This window comes from Oncorhynchus clarkii, chromosome 29 (genome assembly GCF_045791955.1).
Source record: "Oncorhynchus clarkii lewisi isolate Uvic-CL-2024 chromosome 29, UVic_Ocla_1.0, whole genome shotgun sequence".
NCBI lineage: Eukaryota > Metazoa > Chordata > Actinopteri > Salmoniformes > Salmonidae > Oncorhynchus > Oncorhynchus clarkii.
In genome coordinates, this window is record NC_092175.1 from 6,237,753 (window position 1) to 6,252,121 (window position 14,369).

Genomic DNA, 14,369 nt, shown 5'->3' on the forward strand with positions numbered 1-14,369 from the left:
AACAATGTCACTTTATATAATGTTTACATACCCTACATTACTCATCTCATATGTATATACTGTACTCTATACCATCTACTGCATCTTGCCTATGCCGTTCGGCCATCGCTCATCCATATATTGTTATGTACATATTCATTCCTTTACACTTGTGTGTATAAGGTAGTTGTTGTGAAATTGTTAGATGACATGTTAGATATTACTCCATGGTCGGAATTAGAAGTGCAAGCATTTTGCTACACTCACATTGACATCTGCTAACCATGTGTATGTGACCAATATAATTTTATTTGATTTGATTTGAATTGCATGCTAAGTCAGACTGGAGTCATCTTCCTCACATTATTTGAATGTGGCTCCTTAGGTTTATCACCTAAGGCATCATAAATCAGTTGCCAGAGTTAAATCTCAGAAGCTCCTCTCAGTTCACACAGACGCAATAGAGTTCTAAGAACCCCGTATTCTGTTGCATAAAACAACCATTCGACGCAATAACAGCATTATAACATAATCTTGTAATTTCACCACCACAATATACTTAAGTATCAAATGTCAAAGTAAAAGTATAAATCATTTAAAATGTATTATATTAAGCAAACCAGACTCTACTATTTTGTTTATTTTATTTTTGATACACTCCGACACTCAGACATCATTTACAAACAAAGCATGTGTTTAGTGAGTCCTCCAGATCAGAGGCAGTAGGGATGACCAGGGATGTTCTCTTGATAAATGTGGGAATTAGGCAATTGTCCTGTCCTGCTCAGCATTATTTTGGGTATCAGGGAAAATGTATGGAGTAAAATTGACATTATTTTCTTTAGGAATATAGTGAAGTAAAAGTAAAAGTTGTTAAAAATATGAATAGTAAAGTCAAGTACAGATACCCCAAAAATGACTTAAGTAGTACTTTACAGTAGTTTTACCTAGTACTTTACACCTCTGCGGATAAATAGTCATCTAGTTTGATGTCTGTCGTACTGTGTTGCCAATGGGACCAGATGAAAGGCTGTGTGGCTGCTAACTGCTGGTTCCTCTGATGGCCTATTGATTTTGTCATCCACCAGATCTCGCTCTCTCTCTCTCTTGCTTGCTCGCACTCGTCTGTCTGTCTGTCTGTCTGTCTGTCTGTCTGTCTGTCTGTCTGTCTATTGCTCTCTCTCTCTATTGCTCTCTCTAACTCTTTATTTCTCTTGTTCTGTCTTTCTGTTTCTCTCTCCAGGCTCAGTCCCATTGCGTTAGATGAGAGCAGCCATGTTTCCCGAACTGCTCACACAAACACACAAACACACAAACACACAAACACACAAACACACAAACACACAAACACACAAACACACAAACACACAAACACACAAACACACAAACACACAAACACATACACACATACAACACCAATGACCGGACAAAAAACACAAAAGGGGCACTCCAAAAATGGACCCTATGTTTTGCGGTTAATTTGTCCATATAGTGCTGACTATATTTCCCATATCCCCGTGCAGGATTGGTGGGGCTGTGCCCATCGTGTTCCCCTACTTTGCTGAGTTCCTGGCGAGGGAGAAGAGAGGAGAGCACCTGAGCTGGCTCTGCATGTTCTGGATGATAGGAGGGATCTACGCCTCGGCCATGGCTTGGCTCATCATACCACACTACGGTGAGTGACTGACAGCCCTGTCCTCCTATCAGGTACAGGATTATCTGAGTGACTCACTTAGTTCTCCAATAATAACCGTTCTACGACAAGTTACATTTGTCACGTGATTGACATTAGCAACTTAGGCCTGAACGGGCTTCAACCCGTATCCTAGAATGGACAAGTATATTTAACAGCAACCAAAGCGAGAGAAGAGGGAAGAAAGAGAGAACGAGAGGGGATTAGAGAAAGAAAGGACAGAATAGAGGAGAGAGGGCCAACAGTTAGAAAAGAGAAGGAGAGACGGAGAGGAATGAAAAGAGGAAAAGGAAGGAAAGAAAAAGCAAGAGGGAAGGAGAAGTGGATGAGTGAAGATGATTTATGTGGGCGGTGTCAGGGATATTTAAAGGGTGAAGGAAAAACTGAGCGAGGGACAGAGGGTGACGGGAGGGAGGGACAGAGGGTGACGGGAGGGAGGGACAGAGGGTGACGGGATAGGGACAGAGGGAGAAGCAGAGGGACAGAGGGTGATCGATAAAGAAAAGAGAGAGAGAGAGAGAGAGAGAGAGAGAGAGAGAGAGAGAGAGAGAGAGAGAGAGAGAGAGAGAGAGAGAAGGGACGAGGGAGAACGTGAACAGGAAAAAGAAAGACTGATGAATTGAGAGAAAGGGAGAGCAAATGAAGGATAGAGACGAAGGAGGGGGGGGGGGGTGATTGAAGAGGTGTGGTGAATGCATGGTGGTGTATGCAATGTAGTGTGGGTGTAGGCAGGTGTAGAATTATCAGTGAAGTCATTGATTTACCATAAAAGACTGTTGAGTGCAGAAGATAAAAAAGCACTCGACATAAAACACACGACATGTCTTCACACACACACACGCACCACACACCGTTAACACCTTTGTCTCTCTGTGTGAAGCAGCTGTGTGTGTGAGTGTGTGTGTGTGTGTGTGTGTGTGTGTGTGTGTGTGTGTGTGTGTGTGTGTGTGTGTGTGTGTGTGTGTGTGTGTGTGTGTGTGTGTGTGTGTGTGTGTGAGTGTGTGTGTGTGTGTGTGTGTGTGTGTGTGTGTGTGTGAGTGTGTGTGTGTGTGTGTGTGTGTGTGTGTGTGTGTGTGTGTGTGTGGGTGTGTGTGTGTGTGTGTGTGTGTGTGTGTGTGTGTGTGTGTGTGTGTGAAGCAGCCGTGTGTGTGTCATAGGTTCTGCCGCAGTGGACTCTTCATTGACTGCTGCTGGCCAGAGGCTGCAGGACTCCTCTTCCTGGAAAACCTCAGTGTCTGTGTGTGTGTTTGCATTGTGTGTTTGCTGAATTAAGTTGAGGGGGGTGGCGTAACCTCACAGCCGTAATGTTTTGTATGTGAAGTGTGTCTGTGAGGAGCTGTGCATGTCTGTGGTTACTGTATACTGTACACTCAAATTGCAAATCTAATCAGGGTGTATTTGTCATGTACACAGATTAGCAGATGTTACAGGAGTAGTTCACTATTTTACAACATGATGTTAGATGGTTCCTGACCCTGGAGGTAGTTCATGGGCAAGGAGAAACTGTAATCCATGGTTCACTTTTCTCTAAAGTGACAGTGGGCATGTTATCTTAAAAACATATATAATTTCCAAACCACCTGAAGTCAACTCCATATTTGGTTTGATGATACCTAAAGGTGATTTAGCCGTTTAAAAAAAATATATATATTTTTACATGTACCCATCACTTCCATAGATTTTTAGCTAGCGGTGGCTAAAGTTAGCTGAAGTCTGTCTTGGCTGTTGAAAGAAAAGCTGAAACTCCCCGCTCCCCAATATTAGAAACAGGTCAATTTAAATTCCCCAATAATATAATATGATGAGTTTGATTGAAAAAACATCCCCACTTTAAAGTGCCAGGCATCTAATGGCTTTATGTGGCTTTGCACCACAGTGACTCAGTTTCTAATTTTATGAGGAGGCAGCCTGCCCAATGTATTGCTTTGGTCTGCAGTAACAGTTCAACAGCGTGCACTACTCTCTCTCTCTCTCTTTATGGTGTTTGCTGAGGAGAGGTAGCACAGCTATATTCATGAGCGCTCCAATGTATAAATGTTTTGAGAGTTTCAAACGAGTAAAAGTTCATGAACATTTCATAAATGTATTCCTATGTTGTTGTTTAACTAGCAAACTACTGCTGATGAGATAAGATTGTGTAAAAAACGTTTTTATACCGAGTGACCCAAGGCTAAGTTGGCTATTTTTGCCAGGCTAACATTAGCTAGCTAAGCTAGCTCCAAAGCACAGATAGAAGACTGAGCCAGATGTTTCACTTGATGTATAAATCTGAAGCATCTGGCCAGAATTTCCACTCATTACCAAATTTGGTGATGAGAGGAATCCCAGTGGCCAGCAGTGGGAGAAGGTGGAGCGATGGATGGCAAATTTTCTCATCTATGAAACATTTGATCCCAATACATCTCAATACAAAAATTGCATTTTTTTAGAAAGAGTGCAAGGGCGAATTGGGTTATTGCATGTATGTACATCACAGAGTAGGTGTTCCAAAGACAAAAAAAACGTGATTACATGCTAGAATGTGGCAATATGATCTCGCTAGCTCGTGTTTGGCTCTGCCCACCTCTTTGCTTGTTCTGCCCACTGTGATTAATTTGCTCCCGTTGGAAATGACAGGCTGTGGTCTATCTTGGCTTGGTAATACTAAATCTTTGACCAAAGCCAGCACAGTATCTGGAGCTTCCCCTTTGCCTTTTCAATTGCAGTTTCAGATAAGCAGCAGTAGATCATAGTTGATCATATGATTATGGCTGGGTTCAAAGTGAGTGAGAGAGAGCAATATAGTGAGTGAGAGAGATAGAGAGAGAGAGCACCGTCCATGTTGAAGCAGAGAGAAGATGAACAGGTTATCAAGTGAGAATTTTGAGTTATAAAGCCCTATCAGTTCAATTCCTCCTCTTTACTGACAGTACAGGGGGGTCAGGGACAGTTAGTAGAGGGAGATCCCTGCCCATGTTGAGGCACAGGGAGAGGAATAACAGGTCATCAGGTGAGAATTTGGAATTTGAGTTATAAGGCAGTCTGGTAAAGCATGTTGCACAGCAATTTAAGTTGCACACAGGATTGGAACTATCAGTTCAACTCCTCATCTTTGCTGACTCTAGCCACGTGCCATACCAAATGTTGTTGCCTACATTCTGATTTAATTTGGTTTCATTTGATTGCCTTACGGAGGGAATAACTACACTGTTTGTATTCGGCCATGTTTCCATGTTATGTTACAATCCCGGATACCTCTTTGGAAAGCAACTCTTGCCCTAATTTTGTCGACTTTGTTAACTAGGGACTGGACATTAGTGGACAGAAGTGGTGGGTGGTATGCGCTTTGTGGCAATAGTTTGGGGAAGGCCCTTTTCTGTTTCAGCATGACAATGCCCCCGTGCACAAAGCGAGGTCCATACAGAAATTGTTTGGCGAGATCTGTGTGGAAGAACTTGACTGGCCTGCGCAGAGCCCTGGCCTCAACCCCATCAAAAACCTTTGGGATGAATTGGAACACTGACTGCGAGCCAAGCCTAATCGCCCAGCATCAGTGCCCGACCTCACTAATGCTCTTGTGGCTGAATGGAGTGGAGAGAGGAAGCTGTTAGAGCAGCAAAGGGAGGACACTCCATATGACTGCCCATGTTTTTAGAATGAGATGTTTGACGAGCAGGTGTCCACATATTTTTGGCCATGGAGTGTAGTTTGACTGTCACTGAATTCTTTAATGAATTAACACTGCAATTAAATTGTGTAACCAAGTAAGACGTTTGTGGACTCAGATTCCCTCGACTCCTTTTAAGTTAATTGGGTATAAGAAATGAGTTATTCACAACCATGTACTATCCAAGCGTAATGATGGGTACATAAATAGAATAATCGTTTTTGACATGTAAATGTAGTTAAATAAGGGTTGTGGTGGTGACTTTCTGAACTGTTAAAAGTAAGAACACAGTTTAAAGTAATATAGAAAAATATTGGTGTTTCCGTTGTGATTGTAGTATATTAACCAATTTAACAGCACATTTTTAAAAATCTATTTTCACTTCAAAATTAACCAGAAATAACAATTTCACAACTTTTTAATGTTTTTTTTAATCTCCCATGTGGGGCATGGGAAATCCGACTGCATACTGTACCGCCGGGTCCCCCTAGAGCGGTGTTGACAACGGAAACCCATTGACCCTAATCCCCCCAAAATCCAACGCAAAGTTACGCCCTTGAACTGAACAATGGATTACAGTTTCTCCTGGCCTGTAGACTACTTTCAGGGCGAGGAACCTTCTAACATCAAGATGTAAAATAGTGAACTACTCCTTTAAAGCAGATACAGCGAAATGCTTGTGTTTCTAGCTCCAGCTGTACAGTAAATGTCTAACAGTGCAATACTAATACAAAAGATATACAGTACCAGTCAAAAGATTGGACACACCTACTCATTCAAGGGTTTTTCTTTATTTGTACTATTTTCTACATTGTAGAATAATAGTGAAAACATCAAAACTATGGAATAACACATATGGAATCATGTAGTAACCAAAAAAGTATTAAACAAGTCCAAATATATTTTATATTTGAGATTCTTCAAAGTAGCCACAATTTTCCTGGATGACAGCTTTGCACACTCTTGGCATTCTCTCAATCAGTTTCATGGAATGCATTTCAATTAACAGGTATTAAGAGTTAATTTGTGGAATTTCTTTCCTTCTTTAGCCGTTTGAGCCAATCAGTTGGGTTGTGACAAGGTAGGGGTGGAAAACAGACAATAGCCCTATTTGGTAAAAGACTCCAGATTATGGAACAGAACAGCTCAAATAAGCAAAGAGAAATGACAGTCCATCATTACTTTAAGACATGAAGGTCAGTCAATCCGAAACAAGTGGGGTCGCAAAAACCATCAATCACTATGATGAAACTGGCTCTCATGAGGACCGCCACAGGAAAGGAAGACCCATAGTAACCTCTGCTGCAGAGGATAAGTTCATTAGAGTTACCAGCCTCAGAAATTGCAGCCTAAATAAAGTAACAGACACATCTCAACATCAACTGTTCAGAGAACACTGCGTGAATCAGGACCCCATGGTCGAATTGCTTTAAAGAAACCACTACTAAAAGACACCAATAAGAAAAAGCTAATTGTTTGGGCCAAGAACCACGAGCAATGGACATTAGACCGATGAAAATCTGTCCTTTGGCCTGTTGGTTCCAAATTTGAGATTATTGGATCCAACCGCCGTGTCTTTGTGAGACGCAGAGTAGGTGAACGGATGATCACTGCATGTGTGGTTCCCACCGTGAAACATGGAGGAGGAGGTGTGATGACGCTTTGCTGTTGACACACTGTGATTTATTTAGAATTCAAGGCACACGTAACCAGAATGGCTACCACAGCATTCTGCAGCGATATGCCATCCTATCTGGTTTGCGCTTAGTGGGACTATTATTTGTTTTTCAAGAGGACAATGACCCAACACACATCCAGGCTGTGTAAGGGCTATTTGACCAAGAATGAGAGTGATGCATCAGATGACCTGGTCTCCACAATCATCCGACCTCAACCCTATTGAGATGGTTTGGGATGAGTTGGACCGCAGAGTGAAGGAAAAGCAGCCAACAATGCTCAGCATATGTGGGAACTCCTTCAAGACTGTTGGAAAAGCATTCCAGGTGAAGCTGGTTGAGAGAATGCCAAGAGAGTGCAAAGCTGTCATCAAAGCAAATGGTGGCTATTTTGAAGAATCTAAAATCTAAAATATATTTTGATTTGTTTAATACTTTTTTGGTTACTAAATGATTCCATGATTCAATGTTATTTCATAGTTTTGATCTCTTTACTATTATTTTACAACATAGAAAATAGTAAAAATAAAGAAAAACACGTGACTGAGTAGGTGTGTCTAAAATGTTGACTGATACTGTATATATACAGTGCCTTGCGAAAGTATTCGGCCCCCTTGAACTTTGCGACCTTTTGCCACATTTCAGGCTTCAAACATAAAGATATAAAACTGTATTTTTTTGTGAAGAATCAACAACAAGTGGGACACAATCATGAAGTGGAACGACATTTATTGGATATTTCAAACTTTTTTAACAAATCAAAAACTGAAAAATTGGGCGTGCAAAATTATTCAGCCCCTTTACTTTCAGTGCAGCAAACTCTCTCCAGAAGTTCAGTGAGGATTTCTGAATGATCCAATGTTGACCTAAATGACTAATGATGATAAATACAATCCACCTGTGTGTAATCAAGTCTCCGTATAAATGCACCTGCACTGTGATAGTCTCAGAGGTCCGTTAAAAGCGCAGAGAGCATCATGAAGAACAAGGAACACACCAGGCAGGTCCGAGATACTGTTGTGAAGAAGTTTAAAGCCGGATTTGGATACAAAAAGATTTCCCAAGCTTTAAACATCCCAAGGAGCACTGTGCAAGCGATAATATTGAAATGGAAGGAGTATCAGACCACTGCAAATCTACCAAGACCTGGCCGTCCCTCTAAACTTTCAGCTCATACAAGGAGAAGACTGATCAGAGATGCAGCCAAGAGGCCCATGATCACTCTGGATGAACTGCAGAGATCTACAGCTGAGGTGGGAGACTCTGTCCATAGGACAACAATCAGTCGTATATTGCACAAATCTGGCCTTTATGGAAGAGTGGCAAGAATAAAGCCATTTCTTAAAGATATCCATAAAAAGTGTTGTTTAAAGTTTGCCACAAGCCACCTGGGAGACATGTGGAAGAAGGTGCTCTGGTCAGATGAAACCAAAATTGAACTTTTTGGCAACAATGCAAAACGTTATGTTTGGCGTAAAAGCAACACAGCTGAACACACCATCCCCACTGTCAAACATGGTGGTGGCAGCATCATGTTTTGGGCCTGCTTTTCTTCAGCAGGGACAGGGAAGATGGTTAAAATTGATGGGAAGATGGATGGAGCCAAATACAGGACCATTCTGGAAGAAAACCTGATGGAGTCTGCAAAAGACCTGAGACTGGGACGGAGATTTGTCTTCCAACAAGACAATGATCCAAAACATAAAGCAAAATCTACAATGGAATGGTTCAAAAATAAACATATCCAGGTGTTAGAATGGCCAAGTCAAAGTCCAGACCTGAATCCAATCGAGAATCTGTGGAAAGAACTGAAAACTGCTGTTCACAAATGCTCTCCATCCAACCTCACTGAGCTCGAGCTGTTTTGCAATGAGGAATGGGAAAAAATGTCAGTCTCTCGATGTGCAAAACTGATAGAGACATACCCCAAGCGACTTACAGCTGTAATCGCAGCAAAAGGTGGCGCTACAAAGTATTAACTTAAGGGGGCTGAATAATTTTGCACGCCCAATTTTTCAGTTTTTGATTTGTTAAAAAAGTTTGAAATATCCAATAAATGTCGTTCCACTTCATGATTGTGTCCCACTTGTTGTTGATTCTTCACAAAAAAATACAGTTTTATATCTTTATGTTTGAAGCCTGAAATGTGGCAAAAGGTCGCAAAGTTCAAGGGGGCCAAATACTTTCGCAAGGCACTGTATTTATAATTACATATTCATAATAATAATAATAATAGAAGAAGAAGAGACAAGAAATGAAGACATATCAGAATGAGCAGAGTCTGGAACATAATTGCTGTACGTGGTGTGTACATACAGTATGGACAACATTTAAGTACATAAGTAAAACATTTTTGAGATCAAATAAAATGTCAATAGAATAATGTGCATAAATGCTAATCTTATCTGTATCTAACTACTAGAAATGATTTGTGTCTACCCATGTGTTTGTGTCAACAGTAAGCGTGTCTGAGTGTGGGAGAGTTGCTGTATGCCTCTGTGTTTTTGTGGATCTGCATGGGTGTTTATGTCGTGACGCAATGTTCCCTCTAAACTGCCTGTGTGCGCTTGCGCGCAGCTCCCCTGGGACTGCTGTGCAGAATACATTTTCCCCATTAGTTAACACTATCAACTTTTCCCTTTACTGTGGGAATTGTGATCGAATCAATGCAATATTAGCCACTTTCAATGCAACATACCGAAACAAAACAAGCTATGCAAGAGATTTTGATGTAGGCAGAACACGTCAGAGTAGGATTATATTGCATTGACAGGCACGACTCAGGCCCTTACTCCACACAGACCAGTGCGCCATAACCAATCAGAGTTGCAGTTGGCCTATATGCAAATAGACCATTGCCATAAATGGATCTGTGCCATTTACTTTGAACTGGACTGTGTTTACAGCATGAGCGGTTGTGAGTAGATGCGCTTGTTTTGAGATCAAAACGAGAGTCATATCCTTTGCTAGTTAGTGAGTTATTAGACCCGTTATAGATCATTTGTAGTCAGCAATGGGGTAGTGATTGCTTCCTACAAGAGCACAATTTGTCTGCATTTCTAGACATGAAAAGATAGTCATGTAAAGAGCTTTTTTGTTTGTTTTAAAAGGCCAATGTTGTGTTTTGAGACAGGCTTGAAAAAGCTAAGTAGCCAGTAGGCAGAGGGTAGCATCATTTGCCTGATTCTCTGTAATGATGCATTTTTTTGTTTTGTAAAGTGGTTTCTTGCGTCAAACAACACAATAACATTTCAGTCACCTCCTTGTCTTAAGGACAAGTGGAGAAACAAGGTTAATGTCAAGCCCTGCATGTTTTTTCAAAGTCTCATGGAATGTAGACCTTCATTGAACACCACACATTGGCTGCTACTGTAGGCTAAATGATAGAACAACTATTTCCACGATAAAATGCATTTTCTCCATTGTTATTGATGGTAGGCCACTCTGGTACAGATCTACATTATGATCAAATAGCCACAGTAGCCTACCTGACCACTGTTAAAACTAACTGAAGGGCCTCCCAAGTGGCGCAGCAATCTAAGGCACTGCATCGCAGTGCTAGAGGCGTTTCTACAGACCTGGATTCGATCCCAGGCAGTGTCACAACCGGACGTGATCGGGAGTCCCATAGGGCGGAACACAATTGGCCCAGTGTCATCCGGGTTTTGGGAGGGTTTGGCCCGTCGTGCTTTACTTGGCTCATCGCGCTCTAGCGACTCCTTGTGGTGGGCCGGGCGTCTGCAGGCTGACCTCGGTTGTCAGTTGAACGGTGTTTCTTGCGACACATTGGTGCAGCTGGCTTTCGGGTTAAGCGGACGGGTGTTAAGAAGCGCAGTTTGGCGGGTCATGTTTGGGAGGACGTATGATCCGACCTCCACCTCCAGAGCCCGCCGGGGAGTTGCAGCGATGAGTCAAGATCGAAATTGGGGAGAAAAAGGAGGTAAAAAAATTACTACTACTAATAATTTTAATAACTTAACAGCCACAGTGTTCACAGTAAGCGTGCGCTGGAAGTTGCACAGAATTTTTACAACGTTCAAGTTTGCGCTCAGTAGACCTGAAATTTGCTCAGTGATTTAACATTGGTCGTGGGCAATGCGCCCAGACCAAGGATACTGCAGGTGTGTATGTGTGTGTGGTGTGACATTGCATTATTCTGCATAGCGTAGCTCAATAAATCGTGTTGTGTGTGTGTGCTCGCGGATGCTTGTACGTGTGCATATGTGTGTGTGAGTCAGTCAGCCATACACTCCAGTCCATTATAATTCTCCTAATGAGATTTGTACTGGTAGGTCTACACACACACACACACACACACACACACACACACACACACACACACACACACACACACACACACACACACACACAAAACCCTCCAACAGACATGATTTGGTTTACAATGCTGTTTGTGGATATTTGGTTTACAATACTGTGATATCACCATAACTCCCCCTTACACTTCTGGTATCTCCCTGACATAGAAATAGAATCCATGGATTGATTTGCTTTTTTAATGTAATACATTGATTATATTTTTATGTATTCTATTCTATTATATGACAGCTCTGTGGCTTTCTCCCTCCACCCTAGGGGCAAGCCAGAATACCACCCATACACTGACTGTAAAATCACCAACTGTCTGCTTGCTGTGTGTCTTTATTTACATTCTGTTCAGGGGATGCTGAAGATATACTTTATGTACTGTCGGCCTGCATTCCTTCCTTTAAGTAAGAGAATAATAGATACAGAGAAGAAAAGACAGAGAGAGAGAGAGAGAGAGAGAGAGAGAGAGAGAGAGAGAGAGAGAGAGAAGGTAGTGTGTGCAGTGGTTGCTAACTGAGGCTGTTACCTGAGTCCTTGCTTAGCTGTCCTCAGAGAGCTGTATCAATTAGTCTCACTGAATGCCTCCAATAAGAATTGAACCCTACGCTTTGTCTTTCTCTCTCCTTCTCTCCCTCTCTCTCTCTCTCCTTCTCTCCCTCTCTTTCTCTCTCCTTCTCTCCCTCTCTCCTTCTCTCCCTCTCTCTCTCTCTCTCTCTCTCTCTCTCTCTCTCTCTCCTTCTCTCCCTCTCTCTCTCTCCCTCTCTCTCTCTCTCCTTCTCTCCCTCTCTCTCTCTCTCTCCCTCTCTCTCTCTCTCCTTATCTCCCTCTCTCTCTCTCTCCCTCTCTCTCTCTCTCCTTCTCTCCCTCTCCCTCTCTCTCCCTCTCTCCCTCTCCCTCTCTCTCCTTCTCTCTCTCTCTCCCTCTCTCTCTCTCTCCTTCTCTCCCTCTCCCTCGCTCTCCCTCTCTCCCTCTCCCTCTCTCTCCCTCTCTCTCTCTCTCCTTCTCTCCCTCTCTTTCTCTCCCGTTCTCTTCACCATATGGTGTTCTTCAGCCTCCAGTCATTCTCATTACCATCAACATGCTGCATCTCATGTCGAAAATATAAGTGTGTGTTTCCTCATAAGAGACAATAATGAAACAGGTTGATGATTCAAGGGTGCTTGGAGGCACTAGATTTTCAGACCTTCATCCAAGGGTGCTTGGAGGCACTAGATTTTCAAACCTTCATCCGAGGGTGCTTGGAGGCACAAGATTTTCAGACCTTCATACTTTTTACAAAAATACATCATACTAGGCATAGAATTTGTATTTCTGTGCTAATTTTGCTTGTATCTGATTGGTGGTTTCTGTTTGTGTGTGCAGGTTGGAGTTTCAGTATGGGCTCGGCTTACCAGTTCCACAGTTGGAGAGTGTTTGTGGTGGTGTGTGCTCTGCCCTGTGTGTGTGCTGTCGTAGCACTCACCTTCATACCTGAGAGCCCACGATTTTTCCTAGAGGTAAGGAGTGTGTGTGTGTGTGTGTGTGCGTGTCTGTGTGTGTCTGTGTGTGTGTCTGTGTGTGTCTGTGTCTGTGTGTGTGTGTGTGTGTGTGTGTGTGTGTGTGTGTGTGTGTGTGTGTGTGTGTGTGCGTGTGCATGTGTGCGTGTGCGTAACCCTCCTCTCTGTGTATAGATGGGTAAACATGACGAGGCCTGGATGGTGCTGAAACAGATCCACGACACCAACATGAGGGCCCGCGGAGAACCAGAGAAAGTCTTTACTGTGAGTATACAGTACCTCTCTCTCTCTTGCTTGCTCGCACACTTCTGTCTGTCTGTCTGTCTGTCTGTCTGTCTGTCTGTCTGTTTGTCTGTCTGTCTCTCTCTCACTCTCTCACTCTCTGTCTCTCTCTCAATTCAAAAGCTTTATTGGCATGGGAAACATATGTTTACATTGGCAAAGCAAGTGAAGTAGATAATAAACAAAACTGAAATAAACAATAAAAATGTACTGTAAACATTACACTCACAGAAGTTTCGAAAGACTAAAGACATTTCAAATGTCATATTATGTCTATATAGAGTGTTGTAAAGATGTGCAAATAGTTAAAGTACAAAAGGGAAAATAAATAAACATAAATATGGGTTGTATTTACAATGGTGTTTGTTCTTCACTGGATGCCCTTTTCTTGTGGCAACAGGTCACACATCTTGCTGCTGTGATGCACACTGTGGTATTTCACCCAGTAGATGTGGGAGTTTATCAAAATTGGTTTTGTTTTCAAATTCTTTGTGGATCTGTGTAATCTGAGGGAAATATGTGTCTGTAATATGGTTATACATTTGGCAGGAGGTTAGTAAGTGCAGCTCTGTTTCCACCTCAGTTTGTGGGCAGTGTGCACATAGCCTGTCTTCTCTTGAAAGCCATCTATCTATCTATCTATCTATCTATCTATCTATCTATCTATCTATCTATCTATCTATCTATCTATCTATCTATCTATCTATCTATCTATCTATCTATCTATCTATCTATCTATCTATCTATCTATCTATCTATCTATCTATCTATCTATCTATCTATCTATCTATCTACACATTGACTGTGTCTACCCCTGTACTGTAGGTGAACAGGATAAAGCTTCCTAAGCATCTGGATGAGTTGGTGGAGATGCAGTCAGACTCAGCCAACCCTGTGGCCAAAGTCCTCTTCAGGATCAGGACCGAACTCAGAGGGGTAGGAGTCCGATTCCCAGATGATATGAAAGCATCATGATGAACGAATTGATCTCCCTCTCCCTATTTCCATCTCTCTCTCATTTACTCTGTTTAGATCTGGTTAACGTTCATGAAATGTTTCAACTACCCGGTCAGAGACAACACCATCAAACTGGCCATCGTGTGGTTCACATTGTCTTTTGGGTAAGATTGTCCTCTGTTCATTAGATGAAGGTGTGGAAGTGTTGCTCTTCTCTCAGCAGTACTTATCCCAGCTATCAGTCTGTTCCAGCTGAGTCTGTGTGTTCACAATGAAGTGTCTGACTCTGAGGTCTAGCCGGTGTCTCGCTGATA

The 14,369-nt window shown here is 42.2% G+C and overlaps 1 protein-coding gene across 1 annotated transcript in view; it reads left to right on the forward strand.

The window, feature by feature from the left end:
- Nucleotides 1-14,369, forward strand: part of LOC139388316 (synaptic vesicle glycoprotein 2C-like) — a 45,633-nt gene that overhangs the window by 25,550 nt on the left and 5,714 nt on the right. Inside the window, exons 3-7 of the mRNA XM_071134919.1 lie at nucleotides 1,503-1,654; nucleotides 12,683-12,816; nucleotides 12,991-13,080; nucleotides 13,924-14,034; nucleotides 14,131-14,219. Coding sequence (XP_070991020.1) covers nucleotides 1,503-1,654; nucleotides 12,683-12,816; nucleotides 12,991-13,080; nucleotides 13,924-14,034; nucleotides 14,131-14,219 — 576 coding nt within the window. The remainder of the gene's footprint in view (nucleotides 1-1,502; nucleotides 1,655-12,682; nucleotides 12,817-12,990; nucleotides 13,081-13,923; nucleotides 14,035-14,130; nucleotides 14,220-14,369) is intronic.